The sequence below is a fragment of the Anabrus simplex genome, chromosome 6 (genome assembly GCF_040414725.1).
Source record: "Anabrus simplex isolate iqAnaSimp1 chromosome 6, ASM4041472v1, whole genome shotgun sequence".
In the NCBI taxonomy this organism is placed as follows: domain Eukaryota; kingdom Metazoa; phylum Arthropoda; class Insecta; order Orthoptera; family Tettigoniidae; genus Anabrus; species Anabrus simplex.
Window position 1 is genome coordinate 240111591 of NC_090270.1, and position 21607 is coordinate 240133197.

General features: G+C 40.0%; 1 protein-coding gene across 1 annotated transcript in view; it reads right to left on the bottom strand.

The window, feature by feature from the left end:
• Positions 1-21607, bottom strand: part of LOC136875950 (nephrin-like) — a 698420-nt gene that overhangs the window by 47594 nt on the left and 629219 nt on the right. The window contains exon 7 of the mRNA XM_067149568.2: positions 633-763. Within this exon, the coding sequence (XP_067005669.2) occupies positions 633-763 (131 nt within the window). The remainder of the gene's footprint in view (positions 1-632; positions 764-21607) is intronic.

Sequence of the window (21607 nt, forward strand, 5' to 3'; positions counted from 1 at the left end):
AACGATTACCATTAGTTAGTATGTAACGTAGGGTGGCACTCCTAACCGAATTCACACTGATATTGTTGGTGCCCCAGCCATATTAATAATGAGAGGTATTCCTACACTTTTGTCCGTCAGTTTACTCCAGTATCCGGTCTGCTAGAATGTGTACCTTCATTTGACAATTTCTGCCTTACATAATGTACTGTCAACACATATGAGCCAAAACGTGCAGCTGGTGACCTAAGAGACAACCCTTACATACATCAATTCAGAATTAGCTCAGTCTCATAGTCCAGCTACTCTTGTTCACATAACTGTCTTGGATACTGGGTGAATTCATCAATTACTCGTATTAGAGGGTTCATCACCATTATACGATTTTCACTGGTATTTACCTGATAGCAATGTTGAAAGCACCTAATTTAATTCACCTCTGTTAAACTGACTGTTCAGACACCACTAAAATAACTAATAATTATTATTAAATACCTATTCCAAAGCCACTCATCACGCGTTACGAGATATGACTGCATGCAATGAACTGAACTACAATTAATTGGTGGAATATGTCCACAAGCGATGAAGGATGATATTTAACAATATACAATTTCCTTCCATTTTAATAACATGTTCAGAAAAATACGTACATTGTGTCTCCAGATTATCTTGTAGATCCATGGGTTAGCCCGGATGATACATTCGAAGTAGACGTCGACGCCTTCCCTGATAGAGCTAGCGTTCAAATTACTTCCAAGCTCCAGTGTCACAAGAGGACTATCTGGAAAGAACAGAAATATATTCAAGGGTTACTTATGAAATTCATTCTCACCAGAAACTGAACAATAAGTTATATATCGGCGATGCCGGGACAAAACCTCCTATGTGAAATATTTTAGCTTAGAACTTTGACCCGTAAGGTTCTGTCTTCTAAGGTGCAATATTGTGTGAATGTGGTCAAGGCATTCTCGCTCTTCATAATGTATGTGCTGCGGGTCAGTATATCTCCAAAAATATTATCACATAGGAGGTTTTGTCCCGGGAACGACAATACATATGTGTACTTTATTACACAAATATAAAAGTGAATATTACATTTATGCAGTTAGTAATGATTAATTAATATTTTTCTGGGGCAAAGTTTATTAGGAAATAAGGAAGGAAAAGCTAGGGACCGTATTCTATTTGTCAGATACAATCGTAGAATCTTACAGGAATTTAATATAATTTTTGAATCACGTATGTAAATATTGCTGTGCTTTATTGTAATCCCGCTTCAAAGCCGCGAACAGACTAACTGAAGACCTGTATCAAACAAACAACAGTTGTTTAGCAGTTATCTTTCAAACCGTGTAAGTATCTCGTTTGGTCAACGTTACGTGTTACAATGCGATCACATATCGGGCATGTGAGTCTGTAAAATTTTCTCTATTTCTGGAGAATACGATGGCCATATGGCAGCAGTGTTTCTGTTTTCAACTAGATCGATATAAAAAACCGGAAAAGTGGATGTGCTGGGTTATATTTATATACACGTGTAGCGATAGCCCTGTGAAAATGTAGAGCAGGATGTAAGGAAGTAAGGAAGAACGAAAGGGAGGAAGGAAAGAAAGAAGGAAGGAAGAAAGGAAGAAATTAAGTGTATGAAGAAAGGAGGAATCTTTTCCTGCATATTCGGTGGCGATCAGGCAGCAGTATCAACCAAAAACTGAACAGGCTGATAGTTTTCTCCAGTGACAGTGGAATGTTTGCCGGTAAAGATAAACGTAGTACTATTCGTTTCTTAGTGGAAAAAGAGTTGGAGTTGGCGAAATGGATCCGTAAAAGTTGGCATTCGAAACTGAATATGCTCTGTCACTGTCTCCTGTCTAGGACTGCCACGAGCGTTTTCGCGATGGACAGGAGTCTGCGAAGGATGAAGAGCGACTTGGTCAAGCTTAAGTTGTTACCAGTCACGTGGGTAATCCACGAAAATAGCCAATTCATCATCAGGGACACCAGCGTGTGTGTGGTAGTGACTTTTGTTTCCGTTCGTACTGTCGTTAGAGATAGACTTCAGCACATAAACGTAAATGAACAGTAGGAAACATACTACCTCACAGACGATCAGGAGAGCCTCCATTTGGAATTACCTTTGCAGCATCTTGTGAGATATCATGCTGAGGACGATTTCCTGGAAGGGATTCTGACAGGTAATGAATTTCGAAGCCACCAGCTTCCAACTCCCAAACAAACAACAAAGCTAACAAATATTCGAGACACTCGAGCTCTCTACCACCGAAGAAGCTGTCATGATTTTTCGATCATGCATGATTCCTTACTGGACCGTGGTCAAGCGATAAGCGCTACTCCATTAGTTAGTAATCACCCTTCCTTGCGCGCATCAATCAAGACTAAATGGTCGACCTGTTTTCATTTGGAGTGATTTTTCTATATGGAAACATGTGGCCACATGCAGAAGCTGTTATGTGTGAGCGAATAGTGTTCGAAAACTACCGAATACCCCAGATCTATCGTTATGTCACTTCCATACCTCTGGGCTCTTGAGAGAGGCATTGATGTGTCGACGCTTATGCTCAGACAATGAAATCAAGTTAATACTCGCAATTTTTTCCAGTCTCAGCGAAAGGATTTGATCGCTTGGTTAAACAGTAGGGCAGGTGCTTGTGTAAATTTAGAGATTACTTTTGAAGTTAAACATGTTTATTCTGTGGCCCCTGCTTTGTTTTAATTTGATCAGATCTCATATAAACATGATGTTTTGAAGATGGAAGTACCTCACAAAGAGAATTTCCTGAATGCACTTGAAAGAGAAATGTTACGTAGAATCAAATTAAAGCACAATGGTCTACTCAGAGTCTGTTTAAAGGCCCCGCAGCAACTCTACCTGCAGGATACTCAAAACCAAGTCGGCCCATTCATCGTCCTCATGCAAATAAAATGTAATAATTAACAGGTTAAAAAGCAGTTCAACTTCTTTATGAATCAATATTTACTTAAGTAGATCGTTTGATTTATTGATATTAATAATTTCGATTAATATGATTTCGAAACAATTAGTTATCGATATCTATCGATCTGTAATTTGTTATCCGTGTCGCAGCGGCGGCAATATAGCAGATATTCCTGTAAATTTAGCATTAAGATTGAAGACATTCATTAGCAGGAAAAAGGATAAGGTGAATAACATCATATATTCGTTTCTAAAACTTATCATAGCAGATAAATTAATTTATTTAATTTTCAAATTGAGCAGATTTCCATTTGCGTCGGCTGGTTTTTTCTTGATCCCTTATAGGTGTTACTGTCATCGCAGCAAGCGTTCTTGTGTTTTAGACCGGCCTTTAACCTATGGTGTATCGCTGTTTAACATAATGTAATAGGAAACGGAGATAAAAGATTTGCCTGCACCTGAAAAGAGAAAGATTAAGAAGGATTTGTTGGAGAAATTTCACTAGAGGCGGTTACACTAAACAAGCTCTTCAACAAAGCTGCTGCTGATACGAATAAATAATGTGATATTATTTCGGCCTAGGGAAATGAAGGGGATGAATATAGAAAAAATAGTTTCACATTTAACGAGCTATGTACTTGTATAAGAAAGTGGTGTGGAACTTATAAATACTGTATAGCAAAAGTTGATGTGAATAAAACGTTCACAAATAGTAGCCACTATCAAATGCATCAATCAATCAATCAATCAATCAATCAATCAATCAATCAATCAATCAATCAATCAATCAATCAATCAATCAATCAATCAATCAATCAATCAATCAATCAATCAATCAATCAATCAATCAATCAATCAATCAATCAATCAATCAATCAATCAATCAATCAATCAATCAATCAATCAATCAATCAATCAATCAATCAAACGCCGCGCCATTTGCAATCTCGCATTGTTTTCCGTGAACTTGAGGCGACCGCAAATTATTCAGACTAAAATTAAAAATCGGTTGTGGAGGCTAAGTCCCGAGAAGGGAAGGCAGTTTTGGCCAAAGTTGGCTATCTAACGTCATCTCTAAGTGGAGAGGGATTATCGGTCAAATTAACGGTATTCCCATGTGGAACCGTCATGTAAATTCACATCAGGGCAACAGAAGGCCATTATAATGCCGAAGTCCTGCAGTTATATTAGAATATATCATTGTTTGATATTATTGCGTGTGCGGATCAGTGATTTGACGAACGTGTTCGGTTCGCGAAGAAGAGAACGTATGATGGCCTTTATTGTTTATGTCATTATTTTCAGGTGAATGATGTCAAATATAAAGACGGAAAGAATATGTTTTGTAAAGCCACTATCTGTAGATATGACTAGATGAAGCGCGTTAGGTAAGATAGACCTACGATTAATGGTCGTGGGGCTGAGAGATGGGTGCAATAGTATATATTGCAGAGGGCCCTAAAATTCCTTCGACCGGCCCTGCTACTGGCCTGAGGTGTTATAGAGTATGACCGCAAATATCCTCAACTGCATAACCGATCCAGTTTTACGACACTTAATTTTATAGATTATGTTCTGAAACTGGTAGAATTTTCATGTTGGCTGACCAAACTCCAGGCCTCATTTCACCAAAATAATACTTAATCTGACACAGTGGAAACAAAATATTGCCCCTCTAAAATGGCACCTTAGACTTATATATTCTGACCACCGGAAATTTCTGCAGCGCGTTCAAATTTCTAGTGGTGTACTAAAACTGTTTGCCATGAACATTGATGAATAACGAGTGGATTCTTATTTCTTAGGACATTATTAACAGATTTCATTTCACAAGAGCTTCCGTGGCTCAGACGGCAGCGCGTCGGCCTCTCACCGCTGGATACCGTGGTTCAAATCCCGGTCACTCCATGTGAGATTTGTACTGGACAAAGCGGAGGCGGGACAGGTTTTTCTCCGGGTACTCCGGTTTTCCCTGTCATCTTTCATTCCAGTAACACTCTCCATTCTCATTTCATAGCATCAATCAATCATTAATAAATCACTTTGAGAGTGTACTAATAGCCTATATCTGATTCATTCATTACATCCCTGACCCGGTCAATGACTGGAAAACAGGTTGTAGGTTTTCATTTTCATTTTTTTCATTTCACAACATTATCAAGCAAGTTTGGAAATTTGAACAAGTCATGAGTAAACAACTAATTTCTAAGGAGTAGTAGTAAACAAACTACTCTTTTCGATTTATTCTACATTATTCTTTTTTTCTGGCAGTGAAAAGCACGGTTATGACTTACACGATGTTTGTCACCATTGATGGTGTTCGTATATACATATACATATGTGTGTGTGTGTCAAAATGAAAATCCACTGCCTGTTTCCAGGTTCAACCGGGTAAGGAATGAAACGAATGAAGCTCCATCTAGCGGCAAGGATAGGAACTGTACCGGCTGCCGAAGCCTGTCGCTCTTCATTGGGGCAAGGATTAATGACTGACAGATGAAATGAAATGATACTGAAGAGTTTTGCTGGGATGAAAGATGACAGGGAAAACACGGAGTAACCGGAGAAAAACCCGTCCCGCCTCCCCTTTCTCCAGCAAAAGCTTACATTGAATGCCCGGGATTTGAACCATGGAACCCAGCAGTTAGAGTCCGGCACGCTACCGCCTGAGCCACGGAGGTGCGGATGAGCACGAGTATAATGGTATTTCATTGTTCCACTTCATCACCATCAATGCGGTGGCCATTATCATTAAACAATTTGTATTACCAGTATTTTCATTAAGGATACAATTCTTCCTCAGTTGCATGGCATGGTAACAAGAACAAACGTCATTTAAAGCTTGATTCTTCACCAGTTTGAAAAAGAACTGCCTCATTACATTTTGAACATATTATGTTTATGTTGAATTTCCAACCAGAAGTCTCATCTAGTGTCCGCCTCTATGGTGTAGTGGTTAGTGTGATTAGCTGTCCCCCCCCGGAGGCCCGGGTTCGTTTCGCGGCTGTGCCACGAAATATGAAAAGTGGTACGAGGTCTGGAACGAGGTCCACTCAGCCTCGAGAGATCAACTGAGTAGAGGTGGATTCGATTCCCACCTCAGCCATCCTGGAAGTGGTTTTCCGTGGTTTCCCACTTCTCCTCCAGGTAAATGCTGGGATGGTACCTAACTTAAGGCTACGGCTCTTCCTCCCCTCTTCCTTGTCTATCCCTTCCAATCTTCCCATCCCCCCGCAAGGTCCCTGTTCAGCATATCAGGTGAGGCAGCCTGGGCGAGGTACTGAACATTCTCCCCATTTGTATTCCCCGTCCCAGAGTCTGAAGCTCCAGGACACTGCCCTTGAGAGCGATAGAGGTGGGATCCCTAGCTGAGTCCGAGGGAAAAACCGACCCTGGAGGGTAAACAGATTAAGAAGAAGAAGAAGAAGAAGAGATGTAAAATCTCGCCATATGAAAATAAGCACTTTCCTTTCTGCCGTGCTGTCGGTGAATATGTATGTAAGTCTACCCTTAGTCCCGTTTCCTGATACGGACTATCAGTAGTTAATAATAATTCTTAATATACTCTTTAGCTTATTTTGAGTAATTAAAATGTATGCAAATTTTAAGTCAACTTTAGATCAGTTCATCTATTTCTAGGATTTATGTACGTACAATCCTAGTTCTGTTTCTCTTACAGGAATCTTGATAGCAAATGTTTACGACCCGATGCCCTTCCTGACGTCAACCTCATCAGCGGAGTTAAAGAGATGAAAATAATGAATGACGTTATAAATGATGGCAGGAAACGAAAGGGTGAAATCCAGTGCCGGCGCATAGCCTACTCCAGTAAAAAAACACCAAGGGTCTGCTCAAGGCTTATCGTCCCCCATTCGATGGACGAATCACTATCAACAACGTCATATGCCCTCACTCCATATGAACAATACGGAGAGATTTTGAACTGAATTCGAGCTTTTAGCACGCAATGTAGCTGTTAGAATTCGCCTATCACCACTTCTTCTATCTTGTTGACCATAATTTTGGTGGTTAAACATTTTTCAACCAACAGGACTCGAAACGGCTAACCGCATTGTCAGATCATATACAGCGTGTATTATAACTATACCGACAGGAAATCAGGGATGCTCTTCGTGTTATGTTAAGAGCGATTGCGCAATTAGATTGGCGGAGACAATGTTTCTTTTCGAGAACATAAGGTTACTACTGGGCGCGCGATTCGTATGGACAAACTTGTCATATTTATTATGACAAAGAGCCAGCCACTGCTTGTTGCTGAGCGTCAGGGCAGGGGAGGGAGGGTAGGTGGGAAGTGTGAAGTGGGAGACATAGGTAATGCGCGACACACCACACATCTTTAACAGGTCACTACTACACTATTATGAAATGTGCATCGATGTAGAAGGGGGGCATATTTGTCACCTACTGTATTCAAACCATTGGGCGTATTATTTCATTCCTTCAGTATTTCATTCCCTTTATGATGTTGTGAGTGAAGAAATGTACAATCGTTGGGCGTCAGCGTTGCATCTTCGAGCATGTTCAGTGATACAGAACATTTTTGCGACCAACATGCGGGAGGAGAAACGATCTGGTGCATTCCTTGATTGACAAGTCTGTCATAATTACAGGGTGTTCTTCATCTGTGTGCGCATTTATGGCTGTTTAATAAACGAACTGTGGATATTGCCTGTAAGAAAGTCGAACAAAACCGTGCGTTTCGAACGAGAAAACTTGTGCATACTTGCGGAGCGTTACCTCTGTCTCCATCATACACCCCCACTCCCCCTCCGTCCCCTCCACTTCCCTCAAACACGGCAGTGGATTGTGTTCCGGCATAGCAAATACGGCGAATACGTCAATGTAAATTGCACGCCTGGAAGTAAAAAAAAACAACATTTTCTTGAAGAGAAATGTTTTCTCCCCAGTCCGATTGCACCATCGTTCCTAGAAGAGCATCCCCAATTATTTTGTACCAGGCCGGTACATCTAATTCTGGGATTCTCACCTTCTACTGTATACGGAAATCTTGGGAAATCTATAATCCTAATTCTCTATTTAGGAAAAGACTTTTCTTCTTAAATAGACAGTTTCATATCTCTAGCCTTGAAGTGATTGCTACCACGAGCATTTATGTTTCATTTAATCAGTTCCTGTTTGCTCTACTACAACAGTCCTCGGGCCTCATTTCCCTGTGGGTAGAGCTGATAGAATACATCAATAGTAGCCCTAGCCTGTCGTAAACAGGAAATAGGACCAGGGATGACCACAGTTTGCTAGCTGAGTCAAGCATTGCTTCCGGCCTCACTTGGTAAACCTTGCTCCCTTCCGAAACTGACGGTACTAGATTTTCGAGGCCTAGGGAGTCTTTCATCTTCATGACCTTCGTGGACCTTCCCTTTCTTTGTCGGCAAATTCAATTTTCTAAATGTACAACCTCTTCAGTTTTCACTCTGATGAACGTTAAGAGATAATTGTTGCACATCTATCATTCCACCACCACCACCACCACCACCACCACTCTCAGTGCACCTGTTATGTTTGGAAGTCAAACAATTCTTACTGTATCATTGTACCTACTCGCATTTCTCCGTTCTTATAGCACTATGTAGCCGTTTCTCTGTTCCCTTCCACATTTCAAAATCCTTTAATTCCTCATATTACTATGAGCTCCTTCTGATTTTCAATGTATGTCATACTGTTACATACACGCAGGTCATTCCGATTGTTCAGTGAATTCTACCAGGATTTAGCCGGAGAACGCTACCTCACTTCAATCCGCGAGAAGTGCTGCATGAGCAGGTGCCACCCTTGTTGTTAGCCCAGTTGTTTACGCCGCAGATATATCTCAGTAATATCCTAGCTTCTATTACAAGTGCTAAGAGGGACTTATCCTTATTCAGAGACATACATTTGAAAACAAAAACTGGGGCAATCTGATTTGTAAAAACGTAGTCGCATGCTTAGGAAACGGAAGAGGCTGGTGGAATCCCTCACGCAGTCTATGGGGGCAATATGACAAACAGAAAGGTCCTGAGATCTGTTTCAATTTGATCTACTCCATCCCTACGAATGGCAAGTTTGGTATGAAACAGGAAGATTACAAGTACCGCCATTTTAACGTACTTACCAGAGGAATAATTGGGCCAAAATAGATACCGTAAGTCCACCTATATAAAAAGAAATTGAAATCTAACTGCTTTAAGGGCGGTACTCCGTACACTCCTACATATCTATTCATTCAATTTGGAAATAAGCAGCAAAAGTAAAATATTTGCTAAATACTGCTTTACAGTTGAATGGGGTTTGATAGAAGGAAAAATGAAAACTTTCCATACTGAAGTGAAACAATAGGATAATCAGGAATTAAAGAATAGTAATTAACCACCTAATACCCACTAGGTAGTTGGGTGCCTACGTTACGTCCAGGGAACTAACGACAAAATAGGCCACATTCTTCAACGAAATACGAACAATATACAAATCCCCAATTAGCATTAAAGATTAATTATATACCATACTGTCGAAGACAGATTGTATTATCTGCACTGGTAATGTGAGGAATCCATTCTAGCTGAGATCCTGTACGCCTAGGATAAATCAAACGATTCATAGGGAAAGTAGTCCAAGAAGGTTTCAGGTATGCAAAACTTGGAGAAATGGAAAAATCTGCCCTAGCGGAACACAGCCACGATACCAAGAATGCCATATTACATTTCCAGGGCAAAACACTACAGTAGCCAAGATTTTGCTCTCCTCTCGAGAGTCAGTGAATCAATTGAAATACACCAAAAAAAAAAAAAAAAAAGCTCTAGCCGAGATTGCAACAACCAACTTCCCCTTATAACCAGAGAAAACCAACAGTATACGGTCTAGTGTCACGTACTGGAATATTATTTATGTTTCCATGCACGTCCTGATCACCCCTACCCTTTTTTCTCCTCGATCTAGTTCAGTCCCGTTGTTATTGGTGAATATATCAAACTGTGGAAGCGTACATGTTCTGTCCCAACGAAAGAAGTCTCGTGCACTTACGTATACTCTCTGATCAGTGAAGGGTCCTATGCAAGTCAATGCAAGAATTATTACATCCAGTTTCCTTGATGGGATGAGTTAGCTAATTACATGAATATTATTAATAAATAAACTATAATATTCATCAATCAACACAAGGACTTTTATAATACAGTATATGTTCACAATTTTGTGAGGCTACGTTATGAATGATGACCTGCCTGAAAAACAATATTAACACAATACAAAATATATTAAAAAGAGTGGGTTGTTCACCATTGATCACTAATTGCTTCCTTCTCGACAAGGTTACATGGCAAATTCTTTTATTCCTACAGCAGCGTTTGTTAATACGTTGTTAAACCGCGTGTTGACAGGGACTGTCAGTACTGACTGATAAAAGTGTCAGGTATATTCTAAGCGCTAATTAATTATTCACTACTGGCAGAGCTGTCAAAATACTCAAAATATTTTATAGTGAAGCACTGGAGGAGAATCAAGTGTCACACACAAGTTTATTTCACCTACGTTAACTCTTCATTGTTTAATTTGTAAATTGTCCTGTACTAAAAATATTACCGTATTATGAGAATATTGTTATTAACGAACGAAATAACCAAAAAAACTAAGTACAACTAACTTGCGCCATCACTTTTCTCTATTGATGTTCAAATGGATCTATACAAGGAGTTAAGATATATTGGATGGAAACGGATTAATACATAATTTTCCAATGTGCCTTATCATCAAACTAGTGATGTGCGCGAATGACACCTGGAATCGCTAGAATCGGTTCCTACGACTCCAAGGTCGCACTCAATGTCGCATACGAGGAATCGGTTCCCCGATGACGTCACCAGAGTGTGCTGGGCGCACTCAGTAGAGTGAGTCATCCGTATATAAGTGGGGCAAATTCGAACGTGCAATATTTACTATTTCTTTTGTATACAGTATAGTATGATATAACACCCATTTCAATTACACGTCTTAATGGCTGTCATGAGTGAATTACGCCACATAATAATGAAATCATAATTTAAGCTGGTAGTCTGGAAATCTCATTCGCCTACATATTTCGACTCTTGGTGCAGCATTCGACATTGTTATTTATGCTTATACTGTATTATTCTAATGTGGTTTTCAAATATCGCTAGTATAAACGTATAAAGTCGGTGGAATTAAGTCACATTTTAATATGTACACAACTTGTTTCGTAGCATACCTGTGTTCCGCTACCTGTAATTTGCAATGATCATTTCAAACTACTGTCCGACTGGTCAGCGTTGAGGCCTTGGATTCAGAGGGTCACGGCCGACGGTCGATTCCCGGCCGGGAATTTTAATCTAATTAGTTCTTTTGGCCCGGGGACAGGTCGTTTTCGTTTGTCCCAACACTTTCTTCTTCATATTCGGACAACACATTGTTCTACCAACCACCAGAGGAAAACGCAATAATAATTACATCCCTCCATATTGAGTTGGGGTCAGGAAGGTCATCCGGTTGTAAAACAGGGCCAGATCCACATGTGTGGTACATTTCGTACCCGCGACCGCACTGGGTTGGGAAAGGTGGTAGAAAAAGGCATAACATTTCATACTACTGCTAAATATTTTTATGAGAAACTCTTAGAATTACTATTTTTGTTTTCATCACTGCTTAATCTTAGTTAAGGTTGTCTCTTTAGTACAATTGTATTTTGTTGAGATAGTAGTATTATATTATGCCTTAGGCTCCTACAAGTTATGATTTGTTGACAATCCATATAATTTGAATAGTTTTAAACAGAGAATCATATTTTTTGATCGAATTACAGTCGCATTAGAATACATAACTCCAGGACACTATAATGAGAGCAGGCAAGACTTGTAAAGTGACCTGGTTTTAAACCAAAACGAACTCACATCACAGAACACATTGGTGCTGCACAGGTTTACGTATCTGCATCATAGATGGTGCTACTAGTTCCACGGAATGGATTCCGGAATCGGGTACCCGATTGCCCAGGCATATAGAATCGATTCCTCGCGATTTCAGGCGCAACCCATCACTAACTTCATACTGTCGGAAAGTACATGTGCTTTACATACTGTACGTCTAATACAGCTTGATATAGTAAAGCTGTTGATGAAGTGAAATACGTAGCGTGTTATGCAATAATGTATAGGGGCAAGATGAAGTTTAGTCGTGTTTTAGGGCGTAGTTTACAAACTCCTTATAATTGTTGAAGATATGCTACCCACTAAACTTTGTCAAGACATTCGATGTTTCTCTTCTTGCTACTTACACGCTAATGAAGAACGATGAAATCTGGGATAGTTGCATTTAGGGTAACTGGCTCTGTAATGGGCCAGGTGAATGTAATAATACTGGGACCATTCACGCGGGGATGAAGTGGGGCCCCTGCTACGTTTGACGAACTCGCTCGTCGGCGAACGGTGCAGAAACCTGCTGTCAGAACGTGTCCTCCCATTTTTTCGCCTCCAATAACTAGCAGTCTACTTCTACTTATATCAAAATAATGCACCGACCCATCACCCCCAAGTTGTGGTTGATTAGCGCAATCAACAGCCACGGACATGACGATGCGCGCATGGTTCCGAAAGTCGCTGGATCCATACTTATTGAATACATTAGGAATACTATGGAAAGGGATATAAAAGCCCTGGGCCCTGCTCCAACCGATCTCCTTGCAGGGAGGTAGTGCAGCGGTCATGATTCAATGTGGTTCCTATCGCTTCGGACCTTCTTTAGAGTCCAATGACACGCTGCATCGCCACCGTCATTTACGTGCGATGCCGAAAACCTCCGATATTATAAGGAGGGACATGTTGTGAGTTTGTTGGTGGTGGTTAATTTCGGAAATCACAAAACCGATTTGAATAATTCTTTACCCGTTAGACGGAGCGAGTGCTTGTGTGGTTTGGATTGTATAGCTGTCAGCATGTATTCGGGAGAGAGTGGGTTCGAACCCCACTGTCGACAGCCTTGAAGATGGTTTTCCGTGGTATCCCATTTTCACACCAGGCAAATATGGGGCTGTACCTTAATTAAGGCCACGGCCGCTTACTTCCCACCCCTAGTCCTTTGATATCCAGTCGTCGCCATAAGACCTATCTGTTTCCCATGCGACGTAAAGGAAATCGTGAAACTGTAAAATAAAATTTTGTCTGGCTAGGACATCCTGCTACGGTAATGAAGTAGACCGTCCAGCTAGCGACTCAACGCCGAATGTTGAGTGGCGGTAAATAAGTCATCTCCCTAAGGGGATCAATGGCTTCGGACGGAAGAGTTCCTTTAGGTGGGGTGATGGCCCACAGAGTGGAGGAAATACCACCTGAACCCATAATGCAGCGTCTGTTCTCCATGTAAGGAGCGGCTTCCTCCTATTGCTGGACAGCAGCAGTGTGCATGAATGTCTAAGGCGGATGAACTCCTAGGTGTCAACGGCAAGGACATTATGACTGCGCAGGAGAAGGTAATGGTAAGCCACTCCTCTATTATTACCAACAAAATTCTATGGAAAATCTCCCAGTTGTTTCAAGTATGGTACCCAATGGTAGGACCCCCAGGCCAGTAAGTACCGAATATGAAACAGGTAATCACGGTTTGAATGACTTGAAAGGGGTAAATCCTTCTGGAGGCCCACTTGCCGATGTTATCCCTGATGAAGGGAAGGACCCTGCGCTGTATGATTACCCATCATATCGCAACATGGAATGTTCGAGGTATGAGTAAAGGGAAACTTGACTTTGTTAAGAAAGAAATAATCAGATTCAACATTGATCTGCTTGGTATTAACGAGTTGCATTGGACAGGAAATGGCTTCTTCAAGTCGGATGACTTTACAGTTTATTATTCTGGAAATGATAGAAGAAAGCATAACGGTGTAGCTTTCATTGTGAAAAAGAAAATTGCAGCAACTGTGGAAAGTTACACAGTAGACAGTGACCGTATTTTAGCCATCCGTTTACGAGGGAAACCACTCAATATCACAGTTTTACAAGTCTATGCTCCAACGTCAGTGGCATCAGAGGATGAAATTGAATCATTTTATTCTATACTAGCTGTTATCCACGGCTTGTCTCGCGAGGATTTGGTAAGTTCATAATAAAAAACATCTCTGTACTGCACTAAGATATTATCTGAAAATTGCTAAAGTATAAAAACTCACCGAAAAACATACATTTCATTTACCGTGGAACCTCTATGTAAACTGATATGTAACATTAAGGGTGGTAATTAATTGTAAAGACCCGCTATATTTTTATAGCAAAATAAATAGAATAAGAAATTATCGTAGAAATAAGGAGAAATAGAAGGAAATGAGTAGGAAATTTAATCTAGAGAAGAAATCAGCTACATATAACATGATAGCAAGCATTTTCCGCAGTCATACGAATTTCAGTGAACATCTGAACGGTATGTATGGGTACTTCAGGCCAGAAACAAGTTTCAAGAACACATTCCAGAATTCATTAAACAACAAGAGAATGCATATATAAGGATTTGCAGAAGATATAAATACGAGTATTCAGGCAGCAATATGTAAAGGTTGTTGGTTACAAGAATAATGTCCAGGTGGAGGAGGTGACTAAAAACAACAAAGTATTAACATTTACTTATGACAACAAAGACATTTACAAGAATATATTGTACCAGTAAAAGTTCGGGGCGTAAGCCATGAGAAGGATCTCAGGTAGTGGAAGTTGGGTTTTGGAGCCGGTACAGAGCAGGATAGACTCGCAGGGCGAATAATAGATGGTTATACCCTTTTTCAAACAATTTATTAATAATATTAATCAATTCACCACCCTGCAATGTCGATATAGAATGCAAATAATTTGTTGAAATCAAAAGGGTTAACGTAAATCTTCTTGAATGCAATTTGTGAAAATAAATAAATCTCACAGATCCAATAGTCTTTTGCGAAAACATAAAGTGTCAGTTTTTCACTTTAAGTCTTTCTAAGTATTATGACATGACATGAACACACTTATAATTGAAAATAAGAATTTGAACTTCTGTTGAGAGTTTCTCAGGTTGTGAGCCTTGAAACATAGAACACTTGAAACTCCTAGAGTCTTTTTTATGTGAAATAGATTTTGAAAATAGATTTATCTTTAAAAGATGAATTTTGAGTAATGGTGGAAAACTACGAAGTATCGTCACACGCAGCACTGGGTAAACCACTGTTCACGATTGGTAAGAAAGAAAAAAAAAGTCAGTTTGTGACTACTCACTTATTAAAAAACTTGGCTTACGAATACTGATGAGAATCTGGAACATTCCGCGGGTGCGGATGATGACTCAAACTTGAAGTTCCACGAAGAAACCACGTTGACGTCATAGATGAAATGATGTTGAAGGTAGTTGGATCTTGTAGAATTTTCTGAAGATTTCTGCTGCTCGTGGAAATGATCTTAACACACGGAACATGCAAGTAGTATTTACAGATACTATGTTAATTTTAGGACGTCCAATGAGTGATCACAATCCTTGTTGCAAAAAAAAAAACAATTTTAAACTGTCACTGAGAACGTCCAACACAGTGCAAACACGTAATATTTCTCATGACCGTCTCTAACCACAGTCTTTAAATCGTCGTCCTGACAGATAACACTGATTCTCTAATGTTGATAGAACTATCTTATTTTAGAAAAAGTTCTTGACGTTCACTAAGTTTATCACTGTAACACGTCAAGTCCTAATATGGCACATAAATAAAAAGACATAGTCCAAGGATGTGCTATGTTAGAAAATAAGTCTAGAATAGTTAAAGTTACTGTACACGACAGTTTCTGTTGGTAATTTAATATTGTGTGCAATTAATTAAGTCCACACGTCATGTTGTGATTGTCCAATGTATAAATTCGAACTTCACTGATTTCGTATGTGTTATACTTTGAAATGTCTGTAAGTTATATCGTAGTCGCGGCACAATAGACTACTTACGGTGCGACGTCTTATTTCTTCAAGTACGATGGCGATTTACTAGCCCGTAATTTCGTCTCCGCGAAACACGACGAAAAGTACTGTCTTCGAGACTGCACGAACATACTATGTGAGGGCCAGTTTCCCCTTTCTCTTACTCATACACATACTGCACTGCTAGACTGGACTGCTTGCAATGAACTGAACTCAACTCAACACACAACTACTACCTGTTAGCCTTGACCCAGTGGCATATATAGCTGGCGCTGGGAGGGGTAGTTTCTCTCGGTCATGTGACCGTGAGTGCGTAATTTCTGTTAGATTTTAAATCATTGTAAGTCAGCAACCATAGGATGGATTAATTTGGAATTTATAGCGGTTAGTTTTCATGACGTCCGCTACAATTTAGCGTTTGTTCCATTAAAATTAGTACAGGCGTTGAAAACTTGTGAAAAGAAAGATATTTTCGAGAAATATCTCTAGGGGAGGTGAGCTTTGAACGACAGGTGACGTCACTTGACTTCGCCTAGCGCACTCGTGGAGTCGGGTACATACTGGAACATTCTTTTACTTAGATGTTCGTACGTCGGACGGATCTTATATGCTGGAACAACATTTCTTTTGATAACTATGGACCAGGACCTAGGCTTTCCTGGTACATCTTCCCCTTGGTTTGACGAAAAGAAAATGCGCAGGATTTTCTTTTCCAGGCTTGTCATCGAATACACATGTAATTTTTGTAGAACATCATTTTTGGCCTCCTCCAATTTTACTTAAATTTCCGGATCTTCAACCATACTGGCTATAGACATTATATAATCTGGACCTATAATGGAGTTCTCATTGAATAGGGACTCTGCATCGTCCTCACTGTGGTCACCCTTTCTACATTCTGCTTCGGCTGGCGCAACCTCGCTTACAGCGGGCCCAATAATGTCACCACCGGCTTCTTCGAAACGGGTTCCATTCTCTTGAACTTCCAGGTCACTTCGTCCTGCCAGCTGTAGTCCTACGGAACTATTCTTTAATCTTACGAGGTTAGCATCATAGTCAATGGTTCCTTTGTATTTGATCACAAAATCTGATCCAAGTATTAAGTTGAAGTTAAGACGTGATACTACCAAAAATATGTGTTCGAATGACTGACTGTTAATTCCAATTTCTAAAAATGCCTGGGATTTACACTTAACAATTTTATCAGGAACTATTCCTCTTACTTTGATCTGAGCTACAGGCAGTAACAAAACATTGTTCTGATTTTTAAGTGAGTCTACAAGCCTATCAGAAATTAAAGAAGCTTGCGCTCCAGAATCGATGAGCGTAATCACCTGTAGGTTGCCTGTGCGTACTGTTATGACAGGTAATGAACGTGTAATAATTGGCCTTGGTGTTTGTGCGTCTTCGAATAGTAATTCGGAATCGTCAATGTGCCGGTAATTGATAACAGCAGTACAATAGTTTGAAATCTCGTCCTCATCGTGTTCTGTAGTCAATCTCCCTATTGTGGGATCGGCGTTTTTTTATAGCACCTGTTGATTCAGGATCAGGTGGTTTTTGTTCTCTTGACCCGTATTGACGTTGGTATTCCAGGGATGTGGCTCCAAGCTCATCAGGATTACGATTTCTCTCCCTGATGTATTCCCGTGTATCCTTCCATCTACTTTCGAGTTCTCGTCGTCTGGACTCACGAATTTCCTCAGGAGTGCTTTCATGCTGTCTCCATAAATTCCTGGGTTGGTAAGGGTGTCTATCCTGATCCTTCTGACGTCTAAAATTCCGGAATCTGGTTGGGTTGGTAGGGCTTAATCTGCCTTCTTCACGTGTCCTCGGTTCCTCTCCCTCCGGCGGTTTTTTCCACAGAGTTCGTATTTATTTCTCGACTCCTGTTAGTTTCCGGACTAGATTGGGTATTAGCCGTATCTAACCTACGCAAAGTAGCGTCGAAATGTTCCAATGTTTTAATGTTGGCAGCGACTAGTATCTCTTGAACATGAGGCGGATATTGAAGTGTCAGGATCTGAATGAGTTCGATATCTGGCAAAGGTGGATCTAAAAACTGTAGCTTCTTTAATTGCATTAGGCAATAATCGGAATATCGGCTTACGAATACTGACGAGACTGAAGTATTGTATTTACTAGAGTACATTTTGACGAGGTGTTGTCTTTCTGAGTCCCAAAAGCGTAAAGTCGTCATAGTTTTTAAAGTTGCTCTTAAAAGCTGTGAACCATGATAAGGCTCGTCCTTCTAGAAGTTTGGATACTACTCTAAGTTTTCTATCGTCATCTACCCTATTCTCTTCCAGGTAATCGTCGACATTTAACAAAATTTCCCGAGCAGTATACTCGTCACGTCCTGAAAATTTGACTGGTTTGTCATCTAGTACTTTAATGAAGGTTGTTGTGTTATGTACTTCCTTCGAAGAACCAGGAATTGTGACGTCAGTCGTATGTCTTTTGAGTTTAATTTGATTCATTTCTTCAGACAAATTTTCAATTTTTGAATTAATTGAGGCATCTAAATCTTTTATTTCATTTCTCAAGTCAGTTTTAATTACTTGTACGTCTTTACAGAAAGCAGCTATCTGGGTATGCGTGTTGTCTAGCTGTCCTGTAATACGCTTGTCAAGTTCTCCTTGCGTGCTCTTAACTAATCCTATCTCGCTACGTAATTTGCCCACATCGTTCTTTAATGCATCTCGGAGGTTTTCCTGCACCTGAGCTAACTTTGCTTGAGCTTGTGAGATGTTACCATGGGATTCTTGAAATTCAGTTCGTAAGTCTTTGAGTTCGGTTGAAAATGCTTGAACAGAAGGAAGAACATTTCTAAGATCTTTGTCTAAAGACTTGACGACCTCTGTCTTTATTTCTTCCTTCAACAAACTGATCCCGCATGTCTTTCAATGTGGCTTCGACTTGTGTACTAGAATGAATAAGTTTCTTTTCGAGGCGAGTTCCAGCTTCACGGAATTGTTGCTCGATAAGGGCACTGGATTCAGTGAGCCTTTTATTAATGACTTTATCGGCCTCTGCAAACTTAGTGTTCAAGGTCCTATCAATTTTAGAAGTTAAGTCTTCGACTTTGCTATTTGACTCAGTTAACTGCGCTTGTAGTTGTGACTGTAGTGCTGTTATTTGTGTGTTCATTTGAGCCTGTAATTGAGTATTTTGTGCTTGCAATTGGTTATTAGACTCTACCACTTGCACCTGTATTTGGTTTTGGGACTCGACCATTTGCCTATTAGACTTATCTGTCTTAGCATTCTGATCGTTAATGCTAAGCCTGAGAGCTTCGATTGCTGCAAGTAAGTTATCCATGTTTCCAGAATATTCGAACAAGTTCTTTGAATTCGTAATAGTTGCAGTCGAATCCTGTACTTAAATTGCAGTCTATTATAACTGGCGTATCATCTATTATTATGGCACGGCTCCAAATCGAGCCCCACGCTGGGCGCCATCTATTATATATTCTATCCTCTCTGTACCAGTAAAAGTTCGGGGCGTAAGGCATGAGAAGGATCTCAGGTAGTGGAAGTTGGTTTTTGGAGCCGGTGCAGAGCAGGATAGACTCGCAGGGCGAATAATAGATGGTTATACCCTTTTTCAAACAATTTATTAATAATATTAATCAATTCACCACCCTGCAATGTCGATATAGAATGCAAATAATTTGTTGAAATCAAAAGGGTTAACGTAAATCTTCTTGAATGCAATTTATGAAAATAAATAAATCTCACAGATCCAATAGTCTTTTGCGAAAACATAAAGTGTCAGTTTTTCACTTAAGGCTTTCTAAGTATTATGACATGACATGAACACACTTATAATTGAAAATAAGAATTTGAACTTCTGTTGAGAGTTTCTCAGTTTGTGAGCCTTGAAACATAGAACACTTGAAACTCCTAGAGTCTTTCTTATGTGAAATAGATTTTGAAAATAGATTTATCTTTAAAAGATGAATTTTGAGTAATGGTGGAAAACTACGAAGTATCGTCACACGCAGCACTGGGTAAACCACTGTTCACGATTGGTAAGAAAGAAAAAAAAAGTCAGTTTGTGACCACTCACTTATTAAAAACTTGGCTTACGAATACTGATGAGAATCTGGAACATTCCGCGGGTGCGGATGATGACTCAAACTTGAAGTTCCACGAATAAACCACGTTGACGTCATAGATGAAATGATGTTGAAGGTAGTTGGATCTTGTAGAATTTTCTGAAGATTTCTGCTGCTCGTGGAAATGATCTTAACACACGGAACATGCAAGTAGTATTTACAGATACTATGTTAATTTTAGGACGTCCAATGAGTGATCACAATCCTCGTAGTCGCGGCACAATAGACTACTTACGGTGCGACGTCTTATTTTTTTCAAGTACGATGGCGATTTACTAGCCCGTAATTTCGTCTCCGCGAAACACGACGAAAAGTACTGTCTTCGAGACTGCACGAACATACTATGTGAGGGCCAGTCTCCCCTTTCTCTTACTCATACACATACTGCACTGCTAGACTGGACTGCTTGCAATGAACTGAACTCAACTCAACACACAACTACTGCCTGTTAGCCTTGACCCAGTGGCATATATATCTGGCGGTGGGAGGGGTAGTTTCTCTCGGTCATGTGGCCGTGAGTGCGTAATTTCTGTTAGATTCTAAATCATTGTAAGTCGGCAACCATAGGATGGATTAATTTGGAATTTATAGCGGTTAGTTTTCATGACGTCCGCTACAATTTAGCGTTTGTTCCATTAAAATTGGTACAGGCGTTGAAAACTTGTGAAAAGAAAGATATTTTCGAGAAATATCTCTAGGGGAGGTGAGCTTTGAACGACAGGTGACGTCACTTGACTCCGCCTATCGCACTCGTGGAGTCGGGTACATACTGAACATTTTTTACTTAGATGTTCGTACGTCGGACGGATCTTATACGCTGGAACAACATTTCTTTTGATAACTATGGACCAGGACCTAGGCTTTCCTGGTACAATATACAAGTGGAAAACTAAAAAAGCAGCTGGAATTGATAAGACTTCTGAGGATATTTTAAACGCAGTGGGTTGGGTTAGTACCATATCTGATGTATCCAAAAATGGGTATACTTTGTACACCTGTTATAGTTCGTAAGAAGAAACACTTTCAGAGAGAAGTACCAATACCGGAAAATACATACAACTCTTTAAAGATGGTATGTGAGTTAGTAGGAATGCACGTGTGCAAAATATAATGACCAAGTTTGATTTTGATCTAAATACTTATGCAAAGTAATCCAAGTAAAAGGCACGCCTGAAACACTGCTTATATTTCTGTATATTTCAATGTATGATTGTGACCAGAAGCGAAGTTACAGTATGGAATGGGGAATTTTATAGCAATAAATAAAGGACATTACATATATATATATATATTAAAAAAACTAGGCGGATTTCTTTTTACAGCGAGTTTGAGAGAAGGACTGAACCGCTTGATGTCGTAAACTTATCTGACGAAAGCTCTTTGTCCGTAGAATTGCAGAGTGTCTTTAAATGCATAACAATTTCTTGCCATATAGTTTTAAATTATTAAAGAAGAATGTAGCATTCCGATTGGCCAAAGCGCTCGCCAGTACCTCAAGGACGCCTGAACCGCGATGGCGCTGAGGCAAGTGGCACAATAGAGGGGGTGGAAGGGGTTAAGAACGCACGCGCAGTCAGGCTTTTTCCTGGTCAGCTGTACTTCACCATCTTCCA